The sequence below is a fragment of the Ipomoea nil genome, unplaced genomic scaffold, assembly GCF_001879475.1.
Source record: "Ipomoea nil cultivar Tokyo-kokei standard unplaced genomic scaffold, Asagao_1.1 scaffold2159, whole genome shotgun sequence".
Classification (NCBI taxonomy): Eukaryota; Viridiplantae; Streptophyta; class Magnoliopsida; order Solanales; family Convolvulaceae; genus Ipomoea; species Ipomoea nil.
Genome location: NW_017618587.1, coordinates 338,322 through 359,188, shown reverse-complemented (window position 1 = coordinate 359,188; position 20,867 = coordinate 338,322). Strand labels below are relative to the sequence as shown.

The 20,867-nt window shown below is 39.4% G+C and overlaps 2 protein-coding genes across 2 annotated transcripts; one reads left to right on the top strand and one right to left on the bottom strand.

The window, feature by feature from the left end:
- The first annotated feature begins 9,057 nt into the window (after positions 1-9,057).
- On the top strand, positions 9,058-12,979 carry LOC109149540 (protein NRT1/ PTR FAMILY 2.11-like). The gene is made up of 4 exons (XM_019297348.1): positions 9,058-9,421; positions 9,516-9,733; positions 9,827-10,383; positions 11,766-12,979. The coding sequence occupies exons 1-4, from the start codon at positions 9,268-9,270 to the stop codon at positions 12,670-12,672; spliced, it is 1,836 nt and encodes a 611-aa protein (XP_019152893.1). The 5' UTR covers positions 9,058-9,267; the 3' UTR covers positions 12,673-12,979.
- Positions 12,980-13,045: 66 nt separating this feature from the next.
- Positions 13,046-19,297, bottom strand: LOC109149539 (plasma membrane ATPase 1). The gene is made up of 21 exons (XM_019297346.1): positions 18,996-19,297; positions 18,767-18,886; positions 18,277-18,375; positions 18,052-18,189; positions 17,731-17,865; positions 17,456-17,635; positions 17,145-17,351; positions 16,946-17,065; positions 16,745-16,864; positions 16,534-16,656; positions 16,347-16,451; positions 16,078-16,222; positions 15,604-15,768; positions 15,249-15,487; positions 15,034-15,066; positions 14,817-14,898; positions 14,441-14,601; positions 14,001-14,186; positions 13,719-13,901; positions 13,449-13,627; positions 13,046-13,352 (listed from the first exon to the last, which is right to left on the bottom strand). The coding sequence occupies exons 1-21, from the start codon at positions 19,047-19,049 to the stop codon at positions 13,256-13,258; spliced, it is 2,871 nt and encodes a 956-aa protein (XP_019152891.1). The 5' UTR covers positions 19,050-19,297; the 3' UTR covers positions 13,046-13,255.
- Positions 19,298-20,867: the final 1,570 nt, after the last annotated feature.

The window sequence follows — 20,867 nt, the reverse complement described above, 5'->3', positions numbered from 1 at the left end:
TCTGCCGCTCCCCAAAAATCGCATTGTCTGAGGTGTTGGAATGGCCGGTGTTGACTTCCTGGCTGCTGTAGCTTCATTCCCCAACCCGGATGATAAAATTCGGAGCACCAGCTTTGAGGTTCAAGGAGGTGGTAACACTGGCAATGCTTTGATAAAACCCGGATGATAAAATTCGTCTTGGTCTTAATCCAAGGATCATATCTAAGGTTGCTGATGACTTGCATGACGAAAGAATACTTGATGAGCTTGAAAGGGATGGTGTTGATACATCTTTTATGGTGGTGTCCAAAGGAGGAAACTCACCATTCACATATGTCATTGTTGACAACCAAAAAAAAAAAACTTGCACGTGCATTTTCACTCCAGGATTTTGTTTTTATATATACTATAGATTGTATTACACTATTTTATACTATTAGAATCGAATTTTATTGCAGAATTATTGTACGAATGGGAAAGTAGAAATCAATATATTTTATAGGAAGAGAGAGTTTTAGGAATTGGGCGGAAAGTTAAAATTTCAGGATTTTGTTTTTATATATAGTATAGTTACACTATTTTATAATATTAGAATAAAATTTTAACGCAGAATTATTGTACGAATGTGAAAGTAGAAATCAATATATTTTATTAGGAAGAGAGATGTTTTAGGAATTGGGCATGAATTTAAAATTTTAGGATTTTGTTTTTGTATATACTATAGATTGTATTACACTATTTTATAATATTAGAATTGAATTTTAACGCAGAATTATTGTACGAATGGGAAAGTAGAAATCAATATATTTTATTAGGAAGAGAGATCTTTTAGGAATTGGGCGGGAAGTTAAAATTTCAAGATTTTGTTTTTATATATAGTATTGATTAATCTCACATTCCAACGAATTACCACCCACATGCCCGAGTTAACCTAACTCGATCTACACACTTCGACGGCAATTTATATCCTACACCACGGCGCGCGTTGCACTATGCGCCCAGATGTAAAACGACGTCGTTTTAATTTTTTTTTTTTTAAATTTCCCGCCCCAGTGAATGGCAGTAGTTTTTTCTTTTAAAAAAACCCCGCTGTTCAAGAATGTACATAATGTTATACTAGAATACACATAATGTTATACATGAATGTACATAATTATATAACAAAATATACATACTCTTTTTAAAAGATAATACACATAATCTAACATAATACATAATAAACATAAACTTTTAACATAATACACATCAACTCTTAACATAATACACACAAATTTTCTGATTCTGATGTACATAATTGTATAAAAAGAATGTACATAATTGTATAAAAAATACACATAACTGTATGAACCAATACACATAACGTTGTGAACAAATACACATAACGTTGTGAACAAATACACATAATCTCAGCAACTTCCTACCGCGTAGAGCTGTCAAAACGGGCTTAGCCCGCCGGGCCGGCCCGCCCCGCCCCTATTTAGGTAGGGGGCGGGTTTTGAAAATAGAGGCCCGTTTAGGAGCGGGCTTTTTTGGCCCGCCCCGTTTAGGCCCGCGGCCCGCCAGGCCTGCCCCGCCGGGCCCGCGGGCTACCCGCCATTATTTTATTTTATTTTAAATAAATTATTTTTATATAAAATATGCTCATTAAAATTATTTTTATGTGTAATATTTTTGGACTTTGTAGTTGTGACTAGTTTGATGTTTGATAAACTATGAACTTTGAACTTAATGTAATATTTAATGTTTGATTATTATGTTTTATGTGAGTTATGACTTATTATCAATTTATTTTAATTAGTTAGTTGTTTGATAAACAATTTTTTTTTTTTAAAAAAAGGGTTTTGGCGGGGGCCCGCCTAGCCCGCGGGCCACTAGCGGGACGGTCCGGGCCTATCAAACCCAGGACCGTTTAGGAGCGGGTTTTTTTAGCCCGTCCCGTTTAGGCCCGCGGCCCGCCGGGCTTTGACCCGCCCCGCCCCGCCAGCCCGTATTGACAGCACTACTACCGCGCCTCCCAACACTACCCCAAAACGACGTCGTTTTGGGAGGCGTGCGGCGCACAGTGAGATGTGCGCCGTGGTGTAGGATATAACGATTGATGTACGTGATACATATAGATCAATGGTGACAAGAAAATATCCGTATAGTATATATATAGTATATACCCCGGGCCCGATCCATATATATATAAGTCAACAGCACATGTATATATGTTTAGATGATGTTATATGTTTTGGCCTTGTGGGACATACACCAAAGAAGAAAATCAGTCTAGCATGCATGGCTATTGGCTTAATGATATAATCCAATTTCCAATAATCATAGAATTTTCTTAAGAATACTACAGACTACTATACAGTAGTACACGGATGAAGAAGCACTAATCAATATGAAAATGGTTACTTGGTGGGAAAACTGGGAAGTGGTGACCAATCAAACTACGTGTCTTAAATCATTGGCACAACACACGGACAACATTATATTCAACGCTGCTTTCTACTTTGGACTCTCAACATACAGAAAAACCTATTAAAAAAAAAAAAAGAGTAAAAGCTTTCTCACTTTCGCACTTTTTCCTTATTTTATTTTATTTTTTATTTTGTGTGCCAATGCTCATTTAGTTTGGTTCATCCTGAGCATCATTAGCACTCATTGCCATCCCACCACTTGCACCCTGTGTTTAAGGTAAGCCGAGGTGGGTTGTTGGTTGGGTGTGAATTTTAATCGTGAAAAAAAGAATAATATTAAATTTACATTTTTTTTGAATGATATTAAATTTACTTAAAAGAGTGTTTATTAGAAACTCAATTGAATTAGTTTTATTCTATGAAACAAAATAATAAATATATTAGTGATGGAATTATTGGATAATGAGTGCATTGTAATTCTCTATGTTGAGCATATATAACTATTGATGTGCAATCCAACTATCAACTTAGGTTTTTAGTTGAGATGGAACACATGCTTCAATTCTCTAGTCATGATGAGGTAAATTGTAATGAACATACATAAGTTGAAAATCTAATATATTAAAAAATGTGAAACTATAAAATTATGGGGTATGTTAATCTGGCCGACATTACATAACTCTTTGGTTTGTGTACCATGGTACAACTAATATTTGGTATTTCTGTCACATGACTGTAGTGTTTACTTTTGCAACTAACTAAACACATACAATGTCTTTTATATGTTTAGGCCGGTCCATTATGTTAGTTTGCTAATAGAGGTGATGATTAGCCTGCCCAACCTAGCTGCGGCCCCCACTACTGCAGTTTCATGCTGTGTCGAGTCGAAGTGCAATCGTTATATCCTACACCACGGCGCACATAGCACTGTGCGCCGCGCGCCTCCCAAAACGACGTCGTTTTGGGATAGTGTTGGGAGGCGCGGTAGGAAGTTGCTGAGATTATGTGTATTTGTTCACAACGTTATGTATATTTGTTTACAACGTTATGTGTATTGGTCCATACAGTTATGTATATTTTTTATACAATTATGTACATTCTTTTTATACAATTATGTACATCCGAATCAGAAAATTTGTGTGTATTATGTTAAGAGTTGATGTGTATTATGTTAAAAGTTTATGTTTATTATGTATTATGTTAGATTATGTGTATTATCTTTTAAAAAGAGTATGTATATTTTGTTATTGTTAGTGATATTAATATTTCACGTTTATATTATATGCTTTAGAGTCTATGGATGTAATATAGTCAAATAGTCCTAGCCTTAATAATAGGAGAGTCTTCTGTTAACTCTCCTATAGGACTCTGTAGTTCTCTCTCTCTGTATTCGATTGGTTCATTCTATTGAATTTGTAATTCATCGTCTCATCTGGTATCAGTTGTGATAGGATTGCGATTCCGTTTCCTTTTTTTTTTCTTTCCGCTTCTTCTCTCTCGCAAAAGAACGACGATGTCGTCCGGCTCATCTGAACGAACCATCACCACCTCCACCCCCACTGTTCCGGCCACCCCTAACCCCCTCTCTGCAGCTCATCATTTTGTATCGATGAAGCTCACCTCAAGGAACTATCTTTTCTGGAGGACTCAGCTTCTCTCATTCCTCCGTGGCCAAGGCTTGATGGGGTATATTGACGGCAGTTTTCCATGTCCTCCGGCAACTGTGACCGTCACGTCCGGTGACTCCACGACCACCGCAACCACCACATCGGCGAACCCTGCTCATGCGGCCTGGGTCCAACAGGACCAAGCCATTCTATCCATGCTAATCTCATCCTTCTTGGATGAGGTTATGCACCATGCACTCGGCCGGCACACCGCCAGAGATGTGTGGGACTCCGTCACTTCGGCTTTGGCGTCCACCACTCGATCTCGCTGCCTGAGTTTACTCGGGCAATTCCAGACGTTACGCCAAGGGAGCCATTCACTGGCCGAATACCTGGCCAAGGCGCAGACGATCGTGGAAGCACTTGCACTTGCCGGCCGGCCATTATCCGAGGACGAACAGGTTTTGTACGTTTTGCGTGGGCTTCGACCGGAATTCCGGGTGATGGCAAGCTCACTCACTGCCTCTGGCCACTCCGTCTCTCTATCACAACTTGCGGATCACCTGCAAGCACAGGAGTTTATTCACTCCGATGATTTTGCAGTGGACTCTGGCGCAGGTGGTTCCCCGTCGGCCTTCTTTGCAGGTCGCGGCAGGCAGAATGGAGACTCAGGTGGCCGGTAGAACTCAGGTGGTCGAGGCCGGCAGGGTCGTGGCAGAGGCGGCCGAGGGCGCGGTGGTACACCCCGTTATCAAATCTGCAGGTCGCATGGCCATACGGCCGTTTACTGTTATAAGAGGTATACAGATCGACCAGCACCTCATGCCGCAGGCCATGCGAACGTTGCTGTAGCCAATGAGCCGCAGATGCATCCGGTTGCCGATGCCTGGTATCCGGACACAGGGGCCTCTTCTCACGCGACTCCAGATGATCAGATGTTGCATCACTCCGAGGCCTACAACGGCGGGGACGTGCTCACAGTCGGTAATGGCACAGGTTTGGGTGTTTCCCGTGTGGGTCATGCGGTTATCCCATCCCACTCTAAACGTTTAACAATGTCTAATATTCTCCATGTTCCAAACTTAACTTTGCCATTACTGTCGGTTTATCGTTTTACTAACGAAAACAACGTATATTTCGAGTTTCATAAAAGTTTCTTTCTTGTGAAGGATTGCAACACCCAAACGGTTCTTCTTAAAGGATCCACTTCGGGCGGGTTGTACAAGCTGCTGGTCCCGCAAACTCATTTTGCGTTTCTGTCTGCCCGTGCGTCGTCACATGTGTGGCATCAAAGGTTGGGTCACCCGCATCATCAAGTTCTTCAACGTGTCCTAAAGAAGTGTCCAGTTGTGCCAAATAAAACCACTTTGTCAAAAGTTTGTACTGCGTGCCAGCTTGGAAAATCAGCACGTTTTCCATTAGATAGAGTTGCAAACACTAGCCATAATGTTTTAGATTTATTGTATACGGACATTTGGGGTCCGTCGTCTGTTATTAGCGATTCGGGTTTCCGTTATTTTGTTCTCTTTGTAAACGACTACTCGCGGTTTTGCTGGTTTTATCCGCTAAAATTAAAATCAGACATATATAAAACATTCAATTTATTTCGGGCAATGGTGGAACGGCGATTTTCCCGTTCTATCAAAGCCATCCAGTCCGACTTAGGGGGTGAATACCGTCGGCTTCATAATGTTTTTGAGTCTCTCGGCATAACTCACAGGCAATCATGTGCCTATACACACGAACAAAATGGTCGTGTTGAGCGTCGGAACCGACACATTGTCGAGACCGGCTTAGCCTTACTAGCTGAAAGCTCAACTCCGCTTCAATATTGGGATTATGCGTTTGAAACAGCTGCCCATTTAATCAATTATTTACCATCTTCAGCTATTGAGTTTCAAACACCATATTCACGTCTATATAATACTCAACCGTCATACAACTTCTTCCGGGTCTTTGGGTGCCGCTGTTATCCCCATTTACGGCCTTACAACTGTCACAAAATGGAATACCGGTCGGCACCATGTGTGTTCTTAGGTTACCCAGTTTCTTATAGGGGATACCGCTGCTTAGACTTAGCCACGGGAAAGATCCTTATCTGTCGTCATGTCCGGTTTGACGAGTCCACTTTCCCCTTTTCTATGCAGGCATCTATGCAGGTCACTACCAGGCAGCCTACCCCAGCACCCTGGGGTTCCAGTCCTGTGCTTGTCAATACTCAAGCCCCACCACGGGCAATGGAGTTACCTTTGGCACAGGAACCGCCTCAAATAGCTATAGAGGCTGCCCCGGCTCCAACTCGTAGACAACGGAAGGCTATAGCAACCCAGAGTGAAAGTCATGTAATGTGCACCCGTCGCAAGACTCGTGGGACAGATGAGCAGTTTCATGCGCTCACCCCCACCACAGATCCCACGTGTTACTCGCAAGCAGTAGGGCATCCGCAATGGCGGGATGCCATGGATCAGGAGTTTAATGCGCTTCTGCATAATAACACCTGGAAACTAGTCCCTGCAACACAAAACATGAACGTCATCGGCTGTAAGTGGGTATTCCGCACTAAGAGTAAAGCTTATGGCTCGATAAAGCGCCACAAAGCACGCTTGGTGGCCAAAGGGTTCAACCAAGTAGCTGGTGAAGATTTCTTTGACACGTTCAGTCCGGTTGTTAAGCCGACCACTGTTCGAATTTTATTTTCTCTGGCAGTGTCTCGCAAGTGGACCATGCGACAGCTAGATATCCACAATGCCTTTCTAAATGGGCATTTATCCGAGACTGTTTACATGAAACAGCCACCGGGATACGAGGATCCCACTCATCCAGATCACGTATGTCACTTGCAGCGTTCCCTTTACGGCTTAAAACAGGCCCCGAGGGCGTGGTTTAAGCGTCTACATGAGTTCTTAATATCCACAGGATTTCTGGCCTCCAAGACTGACGTGTCATTATTCCACTACACCGACAGTGATTCTAGGGTGTTCTTGCTCGTCTATGTCGACGACATTATCATGTTCGGCAATGACTCGGCGTTAATTGACTCACTCCTCCGGCGACTATTGTCTACTTTTAAAATCAGGGACTTGGGCAAGCCTACCTTTTTCCTAGGCATCGAGACTTTGGCCAACGATGGTGGCTACCTCTTGTCTCAACGCAGGTACATGGCGGATATCCTATCCCGTGCAGGTATGACAGACTGCAAAGCCTTGGCCACACCGGCATCAGTCACTCAACCAGCAACGCCAACACCGGAACCGTTCGATAATCCGACTCAGTACCGCAGGATTGTTGGAGCCCTTCAGTATCTGACTATCACTAGGCCAGATCTCTCTTTTTCGGTAAACAGACTCTGCCAATTCATGCACTCGCCCACACAGGATCACTGGGGTCTGCTAAAACGGGTTCTTCGATATGTCAAAGGAACCCTTGACTACGGGTTACGTCTTTCTTCCTCGACATCTACTGCTCTACATGCCTTATCAGACTCGGATTGGGTCGGGTGTCCTATAGACCGGAAATCCACTAGTGGCTATGCAGTCTTCCTTGGGTCTAATCTCATATCCTGGCTTTCTCGCAAGCAACGCACAGTGGCACGTTCCTCGACTGAAGCTGAGTACAAAGGGCTCGCTGACGTAGCAGCTGAGGTCACCTGGGTCGTCTCCTTACTCCGGGAATTAGGCCTACATTTTGGTAATCCTGCAACATTATGGTGTGATAATCTGGGGGCCACATATTTAGCGGCAAATCCGGTGTTCCATGCCAGGACAAAACACGTCGAGATTGATTTTCACTTTGTTCGTGATAAGGTGGCTTTAGGGGACTTCGTTGTCAACTTTGTCTCAACCAAGGATCAGCTAGCAGACATCTTCACCAAACCTCTGCCAGCTCCGCGTTTTCATGCTCTTAGGGACAAGCTCAATGTGGACAGCATCCACCCTTGTGCTTGAGGGGGTGTGTTAGTGATATTAATATTTCACGTTTATATTATATGCTTTAGAGTCAATGGATGTAATATAGTCAAATAGTCCTAGCCTTAATAATAGGAGAGTCTTCTGTTAACTCTCATATAGGACTATGTAGTTCTCTCTCTCTGTATTCGATTGGTTCATTCTATTGAATTTGTAATTCATCGTCTCATCGTTATATAATTATGTACATTCATGTATAACATTACGTGTATTCTAGTATAACATTATGTACATTCTTGAACAGCGAGTTTTTTTTTAAAGAAAAAACTACTGCCATTCACTGGGGAGGAAAATTTCAAAAAAAAAAAAAATTAAAACGACATCGTTTTGCATCTGGGCGCATAGTGCAACGCGCGCCGTGGTGTAGGATATAAATTGCCCACGTACATTCACCCAATTGAATAGTATATTCAAAGCATGATTGATTTGAATCCGTGTTGACTGGTGCAGCAAGTGGATGGTTTAGTTTTCTTCCCTGCAATCCGTTGGCGTTACTTGTAAAATTTCCAATCTTTAATTTAATTTTGTCTTTATAGCCCCATACTAGTCCAACGATCAATCTCATAACCATACGCATCAGATCATTATTAGTCCGATCCCCTCATTGATTGCACCAGGCAGTTAGAGAGTTATCCTTGTAATACGGGTAAACGAGGACCCTACTTAATTACACATTACGTTACAATATTCAGTGTTTTGGGTGAAATATGTCTTGTTACTTTAATGCAATTGACAAAGGATCATAAGAAGATAAATCAATTATAGTGGACTAACTCAAATCAAGAATGTTACGTTAAAAAACAGTTTTCATGAAAGATTGAACGTAAAACATTATAGTTGCTAAACTAATTATGTCTGACCAGTTTGGTTGGAATTATTTCTAACTCAATTATTCTATATTGGTGAAACTTGAGTAGGCGAAAATAACACGTACCAGTATTTTTAAAATTGGTATGTCAGAAAATGAATGTTACGGTACTCCTCGTTTTTACATATGCCTGAGCTAATATTAGGTGAGGCTTTCAATTGCGCCCCCACCCAAGTACCTGCCGTTCCTAAATCAGAACAATTAATGATAAATTAATGGACCATCCACCACATTCTTGTCCACACACAGTATGTTGAGAGAGAGAGAGAGAGAGTGAGCAGTGTCTGAAATAATCTTGAAAAGTTGCTTCACGTTCACACTTCAATTCACCTTCAATAATAGTTCAATCAATCCCCCGCCCAACAACTATATACTTAATTGAGAGAATTGAAGTGTCCTTTTTTAAAAGAAAACAAAAATTAAATTGAGTGAAGACATAAATGGGAGTGGAAATGGAGGATAATAAGCATGGAGGAGAATCTCCGGCGAAGGCGGAGAAAACCACAACAGTAATGAACGGCCATGATGAGTCGTCGGTTATTGAAGAACCGGCGCCCAAGTACCGAGGAATCAAAGCCATGCCCTTCATTATAGGTAGGTTTTTTACAATTAATTAATAATTATGATTAGCAGTACTACGTATGTATAGTATACGAGGTTGTTGATTTTGGGTGTTTAATTATTTAAGGGAACGAGACATTCGAAAAGCTGGGAGCAATAGGCACGCTGTCCAACCTGTTAGTGTACCTCACGACAGTATTCAACTTGAAGCACATAACGGCGGCGAATCTTCTCAATGTCTTCAATGGAACCACCAACTTCGCCACCATCCTCGGCGCTTTCATTTGTGACACCTACTTAGGCCGCTACAAAACCTTGGGAATCTCCACCGTTAATTCTTTCCTGGTACATACTAATTAAATCCCGCTTAAAATAAGATATAAGTTCTTAAATAAGTTCTATCAAACAGAGTCATAACACTATGTTTTTGTTTTGAAGGGATTAATGATGATAGCATTGACGGCAGCAGTGAAGAGTCTGCATCCTCCGCGGTGCACAAAAGGCGGCGGGGAGTGCGTGGAGCCGACGAGGGGGCAGATGGGGTTTCTCCTCTGCGGGTTCGCCATGTTGACGGTGGGAGCCGCCGGAATCCGGCCGTGCAACTTGGCATTCGGGGCGGACCAGTTCAACCCGAAGACAGAATCAGGGAAGAGGGGCATCAACAGCTTCTTCAACTGGTACTTCTTCACCTTAACTTTCGCGCAGATGATGTCGGTGACGCTGGTGGTTTACATTCAATCCGAGGTTAGCTGGCCCATCGGACTGGGGATTCCGGCGCTGTTCATGCTGATTTCATGTGTTGTGTTCTTCGTGGGTGATAGAATATATGTGAAGGTGAAGCCGGAAGGTAGCCCCTTCACTAGTATAGTCCAAGTTCTGGTGGTTGCTGCTAAGAAGAGGAACTTGAAATTACCACAACACCCTTCTCTCTCTCTCTTCAATTACATCCCTCGCAAGTCCATCAATTCCAAGCTTCCCTATACAAACAAATTCAGGTAATTAATATATATAATATAATTATCCTAGTTACTAAATACTCACATTATGTTTATTAGTTCTAACATTTTAATGTGAATCAAAATTAAAATAAAATTAAACAATCTGATCTTTTGAATTGGTTGTTCTAACAAGTAACATGCATTGATTCATCGATATATCTTACTTCATTTAGATTTAAGCATACATTCATGCATACACTTTTGCTTCCAACTTTTTAACTAACACGCTTCACGCATGCAACATGACACAATGTCATTGTGATTTAAAATTAAAAATTATTCACTTTTATTCGTTTTTAAAGTAATATAATATATTTTTTTTCGTCACCTAAGATAATGCAATAGAAGTTTCTATTCAATTCAACTTGCATCACATTAATGAAGTCAAAAGTGGTTGGGAAATTAAACTTGCAAGGTAATAACATCAACCTAACCAATTAATGGTGTAGCAGCGGTCCAATTAGGTTAAAGTAGCTAATTGCTCGAGGTGATGATAAATTAGTATACTAACCTTTTGTTTGTGTCGTCCACATGAGCACATGCATACATGAAACCAACGACACTGACAGCTAGCCTAGCTAGCTTTTTCAACCTAATTAAATCACATGATAACAATGTGGGATGTTTGGTAAATAGTTATTAACGGAAAATTGTTAGCTGATTGAGTTAGTGTATTTGATTAGTTGATAATATTAATTGTAGAAAGATGTTTGGTAAATTAACTGATAGTTAATTTGCATACAAAATGATTTTCTCAAAAAATTTATCAAAAAAAACTGATTTGAGTAGCTTTTTAAATCTTAGTATTTTGAAGTAATAAGTTATTACAAAAAATTAATTAATAAAACACTTATATTGGTTGGTTAAACAAATTAAAATTGACTAATAGGTTAACTATTTTACCAAGTGCATGTATGGTTGACTATAAGTAACATTATTGTTGTGTTTAAATATTTCAAGCCGTGCATATTTGACTATAAGTAACATTATTAATATTTTGCATGACATTAGCTAGTATGACTAACGTAAAGTTTGATTCAAATATGTTTACGTTAACTGGCTTGATTGACGTAAATAACTGTGCACTCCCATCTCTTAACAGAGGTTGAGGTATGAAAAACCAATTTGGCCAGCACTTTATCCTGACCCAGTGCAAATATTAGTCTAAGTATGGTAAGGTGTCTCCTACTACTCAGGAAGATTGACCAAAAAAAATATGTTAATATTGGCACTTTACAATTTGCGTCTTTGACTCGCTAATTGTGTGTTTTGACCAGCCAATCACTGATCTGTCGCAATTAACGCCTGCACTTTTATTTGGTTTATTAAAAAATAATACGTACAGTAAATATTAATTTGCAGTTGTATGTTTTCTGCAGATTTCTTGACAAGGCTGCTATAATGACAGAAGAAGACAAAGTGGGAGAAGATGGATCATCAGCTTATCCATGGAAGCTGTGCAGCATGCAACAAGTGGAAGAGACGAAATGTGTGTTTAAAGTGATCCCAATCTGGGCAGCCGCCATAGTGTACCATGTTGCCATTTTAGAACAGCAACAATATGTCGTGTTCCAAGCGCTGCAATCCGACAGACACCTAGGATCCTCCTCCTTCCAAATTCCGGCCGCCACCTACACCATTTTCTCAATGCTCAGTCTCACTCTCTTCCTCCCTATCTACGACCGAATCATCGTCCCGTTTCTGAGAAGATACACGCGGAAAGAGGAAGGCATCACTCTTCTGCAGCGCATGGGGATCGGCATTTTCCTCACCGTGGTGGCATCCTTCATCTCCGCCTTCGTGGAGGAGCGCCGCCGCAGCGTCGCGCTCAGCAGGCCGATGCCCGGGGTGACGTCGAAAGGCGCCGCCATTTCTTCCATGTCGGCGCTGTGGTTGGTCCCCCAGCTCTCCCTGGCGGGGCTGGCGGAGGCGTTCACGGCCATCGGACAGGTGGAGTTTTACTACAAGCAGTTCCCGGAGAACATGAGAAGCGTCGCCGGGTCCTTTTTCTTCTTGGGGATGGGGGCCTCCAGCTATCTCAACAGCTTCTTGATCTCCATTGTACATAGAACCACAGAAAACGCCAAAACTGGAAACTGGTTGCCGGAAGATCTCAACAAGGGAAGATTAGACTACTTCTATTTCATGATCACAGGCCTGGGAATCTTAAATGTTGTGTACTTCCTAGTATTTTCCAGGTGGTATGAGTACAAGGATGGAACTGAAGGAGCCATTAAAGATACTGAAATGGAACCAAAGAATCTTGACAACAAACATGCAGTTTAGTTTAAGATGGCTGTTGGATTCTGGTATAGGATAGTTTGAATCTGACAGTTAGTCAGTTATTGTCCCTTATCAAATGAGGATCTCTTATTAGGAATCATCATCAAGATTCCATTCTTAAACAATAAGTGACTTTGTTAGGATAGAACTTAACTATCCCATGTAAATTCTATTCTAACAAAATCACTTGCTGGTTAAGAATGGAATCTTTATGATGATTCCTGATATTATGTGCATGTCACCCTGTATTAATAATGAATATTTTATTATGAGAAAATGGCATATTTATTCCTGAGTTGTATTTGAGGTTGACAAAGTGGTGTTTGTACCATAACTTAACCTGTTACATGATAATCATGAAAGCAGAGAAGACAAGTATAGGCAGACAATAAAACTACTATATTTAATGTTAAATTGTTTTCCACTTCAGGGCATTGTTGTTATGTTCTGGCCCTTCTGGGTGAAGGAAATAGCAGGGGGAGATGGGATGAAAAGTAAATATACTAAATGAAACCAGAGAACTAGAGCTAGGCCAACTTGATACATGGCGGCTTACGTCTTCGTTCTAAGCTCGCTCGCTATCACCTTAAACGGTGTAGGCTTGCTGAATTGTCTCTATATCAAGACCTTTCAGTTTCACCACGGATTCCACGTGACCTTTTAGCGTATGCAGTTCGCGTAATCTGGACAGAATTAACAGTTCACGCGTTAAATCAAATCAAAGATTCAAAGCAACTTTTTTCTAAACATCAATTAGGTAGGTAATAGGTATAAGGTACCTGGCAATTTCAGCTCTCCTTTTTGCTTCCTCGGCCAGCTGATTAAGTTCACTGAAATTAGTTGCCTCGTTAAACAATTTGGTGTCGGGAACTTGCAGGCCATGAAGTGTCCTCTGCGCGTGCGCCCATTGCAGTTCACGTTGTTCTTTGCCGAAATCCTTTTTCCTGGTGAAAGCAATCTGTGGAACAAGAAAGCCACCGGATGAGGATAGACTAGGGTAAGAAACAATAAAAGTAACTAGATTTATCCTTCTCCAGCTTGAATCGTACCCTTTGTTCAAGAACCAAATCCCATGCCTTCCCACTAAGGGCATAGCGGGTGAAGAACTTAATGAAATCAAGGGGGATGTAGAAAATAAGATTGTAAAGCCAAATAACCCCAGCCCAACCCCAACCAATGCCTTCAATCGCCGCAAAGCTCCAATTCGCGTAGACAGCAATTAGAGTAGCAACCTGTTAATGATGAAGTATAAAGATAAGGGTGTCCGAACTGTTTAAATCAAAAGAGAATCAGGATAGATAGGTTGCAGAAGAATAGAGCAAATGGCTTACTAGTTGAGCAATCACAAATGCAACAACAAGAAATACACCAGGACGTTCAACAAATGACCAACTCCGTGATCTCGTGACAAATATCAGTGCCTGACTGATAGTGCTAACTTGAAGGTAGATCGCAGATGCAAGCTTCCTAAAGTCATCAGTAGCCGTCTTCTCAAGTGTAGCCACGCCAAATGTTCTCTGGCCATTCACCAAAAATGGTCACTTTTTCGTTATAAACTTAGCAAGATAAACATATATTTGAAAACAAGGGTAAGAAATGAAATAAATTATATATATGAAGAATGTTTATACGTATACTTTGGAGGTTCAGTCTGGCCAGAACAAAGCCATTAACAGCAACTAAATGATTATGGAAAAAATTATGAATGCATTTAGTAACCACAATTTGAAAAGCCCAGAGTATTTATATTGATAAATATAGGTTTGCTCACCGGGAAGAAGTTGGTTTTATACGCTACCCAAAAGAATATGACAGTCATCATTGCCAAGTAACCGCCAAGAATAACTCCGGTAGCAAAAATCTCAGCCAGCTTCCAACTGTCAGGAAGAGGGGATGGTTTCACCCTGTCTTTTGATATTGTCATAATAGTACCTAGACAGTAATGTGCTAGTCAGAGGTCAAAAATACACTGCAAAAGTTGCTGCACAAGACATACATACTCGTTTATGATTTTTACTTGTATATCACATGATGTTAAATAGTACAAGTGCTCAACTGTACGGTGAGAGTTGAGACACAACCAATGCTAAAAGGGGCTTTAGTATCATATTTAATCTTTTTGAGAAAAGTCAAGAGAGAGAACTAACCATCATTCAGAATAGCAATGATAAGAACCATGAATGGTGGGAAATCAAATCTCCATATTAGAGCCAGCAGCATGAAACCAAGCTGTCATATCAAGTCATAAACTTATAACAGAAAGAAATCAGAAAAGTGATTTAATGAATGACATGCAGATAACCTCCTCCGGTGAGATGTGTAAAGAAAAGGAAGAAAATAAGAAAGATGTCTAACACAACATACCACTATACGAATTGTGATAGAAACAGCATAAATCTGCCCAAAAAAGAGAGATAGTAAATGAGCGCTAGCAATAAGCATGTAAGTCAACTCAGAAAGCACTTAAAAGCTTATTTAAGAGCTCAAGACAGTCATCAAATTCCACAGCACAATGGCCATGTAGAAATACGTTACTTTCAATTACGAATCATATGACTACCAAAAAGCCAACAGCTAACCGTGTAGTTTTTCATCCTCTGAAAGATTGCTCGACTGGTCAAAACAGCACTGATGATGACACTGAGACCAGGTTCAGTAAGAACAATATCAGATGCACTGCGTGCTGCATCAGTTGCATCAGCAACAGCTATCCCTATATCAGCCTTCTTTAAAGCTGGAGCATCATTGACACCATCACCAGTCATTCCACAGATATGCTTCCTTGCTTGCAAGCGCTTCACTATCTCATACTTGTGCTCTATATCAATTATCCAAGACAACCACCAAATCAGCAAACGCAATTTAATCACATGGACCAAGTTATCTGGTAGAATGTGCAATAAATTTTGCAATCAAGTTGACAAAAAAATGTACCGGGGAAAACACCAGCAAAACCATCTGCCTTCTCTATCAGTTCATCAATAGGTAATGCAGCAATTGACTCATCCTTACTCTGTCCCAGCAAAGAAGATGAAGGATACATATTTGTACCCATTCCCAAACGCCGCCCGGTTTCTTTTCCAATTGCTAGCTGATCACCTGTCAAATATCCAAGCATTAATAACAAACATGCAGAAGAGTCACCACTTTTCAAATTTGGTATATTAACAGTTTAAGATGCCAGCTTTTGACATAAAATGAAAATCAATTGAGAAAAAATAAAGTCGCAATAGCGATGTAGGATATATTAATAACAAATAAATTATGTATGACTGTATCACATGCTATCGTTCTGCCAAAACTAGTGATATTTACCAATAATGCAAAATGTATTTCATCATCAGGTTAAAAACTTCCAACACACAACACATCATGCTTCATGACCTAATATCACAAACCATAACTCACCAGTAATCATTTTAACATTAACTCCAAGATTCAAAGCCCTCCTGATGGTCTCAGCACTATCGTGCCTTGGTGGATCAAACAAAGGCATGAGTCCAATGAATTGCCAGGGTCCTCCAGCACTCTCTTTCCTTCCATCAGGAACCTCCTGCTCACAAATTTAGACAATATTAAATGAACAAAAAGTCACTGGGGTGTAAAATATTCAATTTGTATAAAGCATGAAAGCAGGTGAAATGATAACTATAGCCCAAAAAGGGGGGAGGGTTTACCTGATAGGCTACAGCAAGTGATCGCAAGCCTCGTTCTGCAAACTTATCAATCACGGTATGAACCCTGCGCTCTATCTCCGATCTGTTGTGTGCGAGATTTAAAATCTAGAACACAATGTGGTGAAAAGATATTAGGTAATCAACTTTAGAGTTACCAACATAGAAAGAAATTTATCCAGAATAATACCTGCTCCGGAGCACCTTTGCTGACCCTGTGCATTTTTCCTTCACTGTCAAGATAAGTAAGTGCTGTTCGCTTGTCGGTGGGGTTGAATGGAAGGAAATGTATTTCTCGAATGCCAGCACGTGCCTATTTATAGTAATTATTCAAGCCAATTTTGTAGCTAGAGAACACAACCCATCAACACAATAGACAAGGTAGAACAACCTATAGTTACCTCCTTTGGATCAGCAAGCATCCCAACAATAGCAGCATCAATTGCATCTTGGTTTTCCGTTCTTGATGCTCGAGCTGCCATCAGAACAACAGTATCTGGATCGACTCCCTTGGCAAACACCTGATCATAGAATAAAAGTAATTATGATCTGTTTCCAGAGTGGACCCCACCATCAGCATTGATTGACACTCGCATTCTAACCTCAATAAGATTCTTGTCAACAGTAAGCTTGTTCAATGTCAAAGTTCCTGTCTTATCACTGCAAAGAACATCCATTCCAGCCATCTCTTCTATAGCTGTCATCCTTTTTGTAATAGCTCCCTGCACAATTAATCATTACGAGAGAGCTGTAGAATTACTGAGCCAACGAAACTCATAGTAACCAAGGATATTAACAAACCTGTTGAGCAAGACGATGCGAACCAATTGCCATTGTTACTGAAAGGACAGTTGGCATGGCAATTGGAATTCCACCAATGAGCAGTACAAGAAGATTGTCAATCCCAGGACGATACTTTCGGTGTTGGATAGGATACATGACAATAATCTCTATAATCATGCCCACAGCAATAGAGCAAATGCAAAAGTTTCCAATTGCAGTTAAAACCTGATAAAAATAGCAAAGTTCCATTTTGATATATTTGATTTGGAAAAAAGCAAGTAAATAGCATATACAAACTAAACCAATATGATATAATCCGGTAAACTTGCCTTTTGGAAGTGGCCCACTTGGTTGGTAGAATCAACCAGGTGTGCGGCCTTTCCAAAAAAGGTATGAACACCCGTAGCAATGACAATGGCCTCAATCTCTCCTTGTTTGCAAGTAGAACCAGAGTAAACACCATCTCCAGGACCTTTAGTTACAGGAAGAGATTCACCTGTCAATGCAGACTGCAAATTTCAAAGGAAATATTAGATGTATATTTCAATAGTAAAAACAAAGAAGGCAGGTGAGCAACCAGCCACTATCATAAAAGCATAATCACCTGATCAATTTTCAATGGATCTCCTTCAAGTAGACGAGCATCAGCAGGAATTATATCTCCCAGTTTAACACTGACAATATCCCCAGGCACCAAAACAGCAGCATCTTCCTCACTCCATCTTCCATCTCGAAGGACCTTCAACAACAAAAGCAAACAGTCAGAAGACCAGCATAGCTAGGAGCATAAAATAAATAGCTGATTAATTGTTCTCAAGCTGGATTAATCACCATAATAATGAGTATGAGACTAAAACAAATTACTAAACTAAGACCATAGACTATTCTATGACAAAGAAAGTCAATTTATACACTGTATCCTTACCTTGGCTTTTGGAGCTAGACGAGCCATGAGAGCTGCTGCTGCATTGCCTGCATTGTTCTCCTCAATGAAACTAATGGTGGAGTTTATCACCAGCAATGTAATAATCCCAACAAAGTCCTGCCAATCTGGGGGCTTTCCCTGCAAAATTGAAGATATATTCCAATGAGTCCAAACCAACAGTTTAAATAAACAACCAATTCAACTAAATTTGAACAAGAGCCTCACCCCTCCATTTGCAAGTGCGATTGCCATAATTGCTGCAGCTTCCATCACCCACGAGAGAGGATTCCACATGAAGCCCAAGAATTTCAGGAATTTGCTATCCTGGGGCATAACAATTATTGCAACAGTTAAATTGACACAGGGATCAATGATAAGTGGCTACTGATTTCCAGAGCAAATAAGCAATTTAAAGGGTAAATTGCATACACACACAAAAGGAAAGAGAGAAGTAAGACCATCTGATTTGGAACCAAATACGCAGCCATAACAAACGGCAAAGGTGGAAATAAATTAGTCTCCAAAAAAGAAGGTAAACTATAAAGAAACATAACTCCACAATCTGAGGTGAACACTAAATCTTAAAAACCAGAGACATAAAAGCATATATTAAAGCTGAAAAAATGAAACACAGCATCAAATATACAGTTCAAAAGGTTAATAAACTGTAAATGATGAGGAAAACTAAAGTATCTGAAGAAACGCCGTTTGGCACCTTCTTCTCCTCAAGCTTGTTGTGCCCAAAAATGGCCAACCTCTCTTGGGCTGCCTGACTAGTAAGACCCTCCTTTGTACATCTGAGATTCTCAAACACCTCCTCAATGGGTATATTTTCCTGCAGCCAACCAAACCAGAATTGCAAAAAAATATCAAAAACCAAACGGAATTTAAGCCACCCAGAGCACGAAATCGAGATAAAAAACGAAGCTTTGCAGATCCATTACCAAATCAACCGTTTCCTTCAGCACAGCGTCAAGAACTTCAGGCTTCTCCGCCATCTTCCTACTCCCAATCTATCGGCTTCAGCTTTCTTTCCGTCTACCAAAACGCTTCCTTCCGGATCAGAACCCAGGATGCAGCAGAAGCATGAGAGCACACACAATAACACTCTAGAAAACCAAACGTTTTGGGGATTTTCTTTTGGATATGAAGGCTAGAGTTGAGTAGTCGGCCCACCAACACGAATTCACCAAACGTACAAAAGCAGCGGAATTGCTGGCAGAAAGATCAGTGAGCAGTTACGCATACAGTCCGTACAAGTGTAGCATTATTAATACTCCCGCATTACTCCTATATCCTAACAAGTAACATATGTCACAGATTTCGCTCTCTCACCCAGATCCCTATTTACTTTCGGAGACTCGGAGTATATACTATAGATTAACCACAATTTGCAATTTTAGCCCCTGAAATTGTAGAGTAATAATGAATTGAGAGGGTGTATGGTAAATAGTTTTTATTTTTTTGAATGATACTGACTCTATTATAATATAGTATTCTACTGAGATTTAAACTCACAACTTTTCGTATGAGAGTCTAATTTTGGTGCTATTAGATCACAATGTTTTGGCTGGTAAATAGTTGTTAGTTGATTGGATTAGTGGATTTGATTAGTTGATAACATTAGCTTATTGTAGAAAGTTGTTTGGTACATTAGTTATTAGCTGATAGCTTATTAAATGTAAAATGACTTTCTCGAAAAATTGATAGAAAAAAGTTTTTTTGAGCAACTTTTTTTAATTTTAACATTTTAATTGTTACAAAAAGTTAATTAATCAAACATTTATATTGATTGTTTAATCAAGTCAAACAATTAATAGTGATCAAATACTCTATAAACTAACTATGTTAGCCTTCCTCTTTTGTTTTTTTGTTATAAGTGTTATCTTTTTTTTTTCTTACCTCTAAGTTGTCACTAAAGCCATGTTTTCAATTATTTTATTAATGATTTTATTAATATTTATCAATTATCAATTATTTTTCAATATTATTAGTTGATTATACTATTAATAAAAATAAAAACTCACATTTTAACTTTCCGTCCAAAACAGTCCCATACTATAAGGTTTGCATAATATATTGTAAAATAGTGTAATATAATTCCTAATGTAATATATTGTTTCATACTTTCATATTCGTACTAGAATTCGACATTAGAATTCTTATTCTAATATTGTAAAATAGTGTAATAAAATTCCTAATATAATATATTGTTTCATACATTCATATTCGCACTACAATTCTACATTCAAATTTATATCTAATATTGTAAAATAGTGCAATATAATTCCTAATATAATATATCTTTATATTGTGAGTACATTTAATTTATTTAAAATCCTATGTTGTATCTAATAACACAATGTTTTATAATATTTTGTTGGTAAAATATTGTGACGATCAATATAAACAAACAATTCCATATTGCAAGAGAACAAATATTATATTTCACGGTGAATTTTGAGGATTAATGTTTTATGCCATGCATCACACTGATGGAATATATATATATATATATATATATATATATATATATATATATATATTCAATTATTTGTAATACAAATATATAACTTTTATTTATTTACACATTTTTAAAATTAAAACTCACTTTTAGAAAAATAAGAGAATTTGCATTTCACTCTAATTAGAACAAAAACGAAAACAAAAAAAAAAATGATTTGCATTTACAAAAATAATAACAATTTTGAAACACTATATTTATTAACTTTAATGTGGTTTTCAAAAATGTATGAGATACAATAATCTTTCTTCTCGTCAAAACCAAAACAGATAGATGGAAACAGACTGAGAGC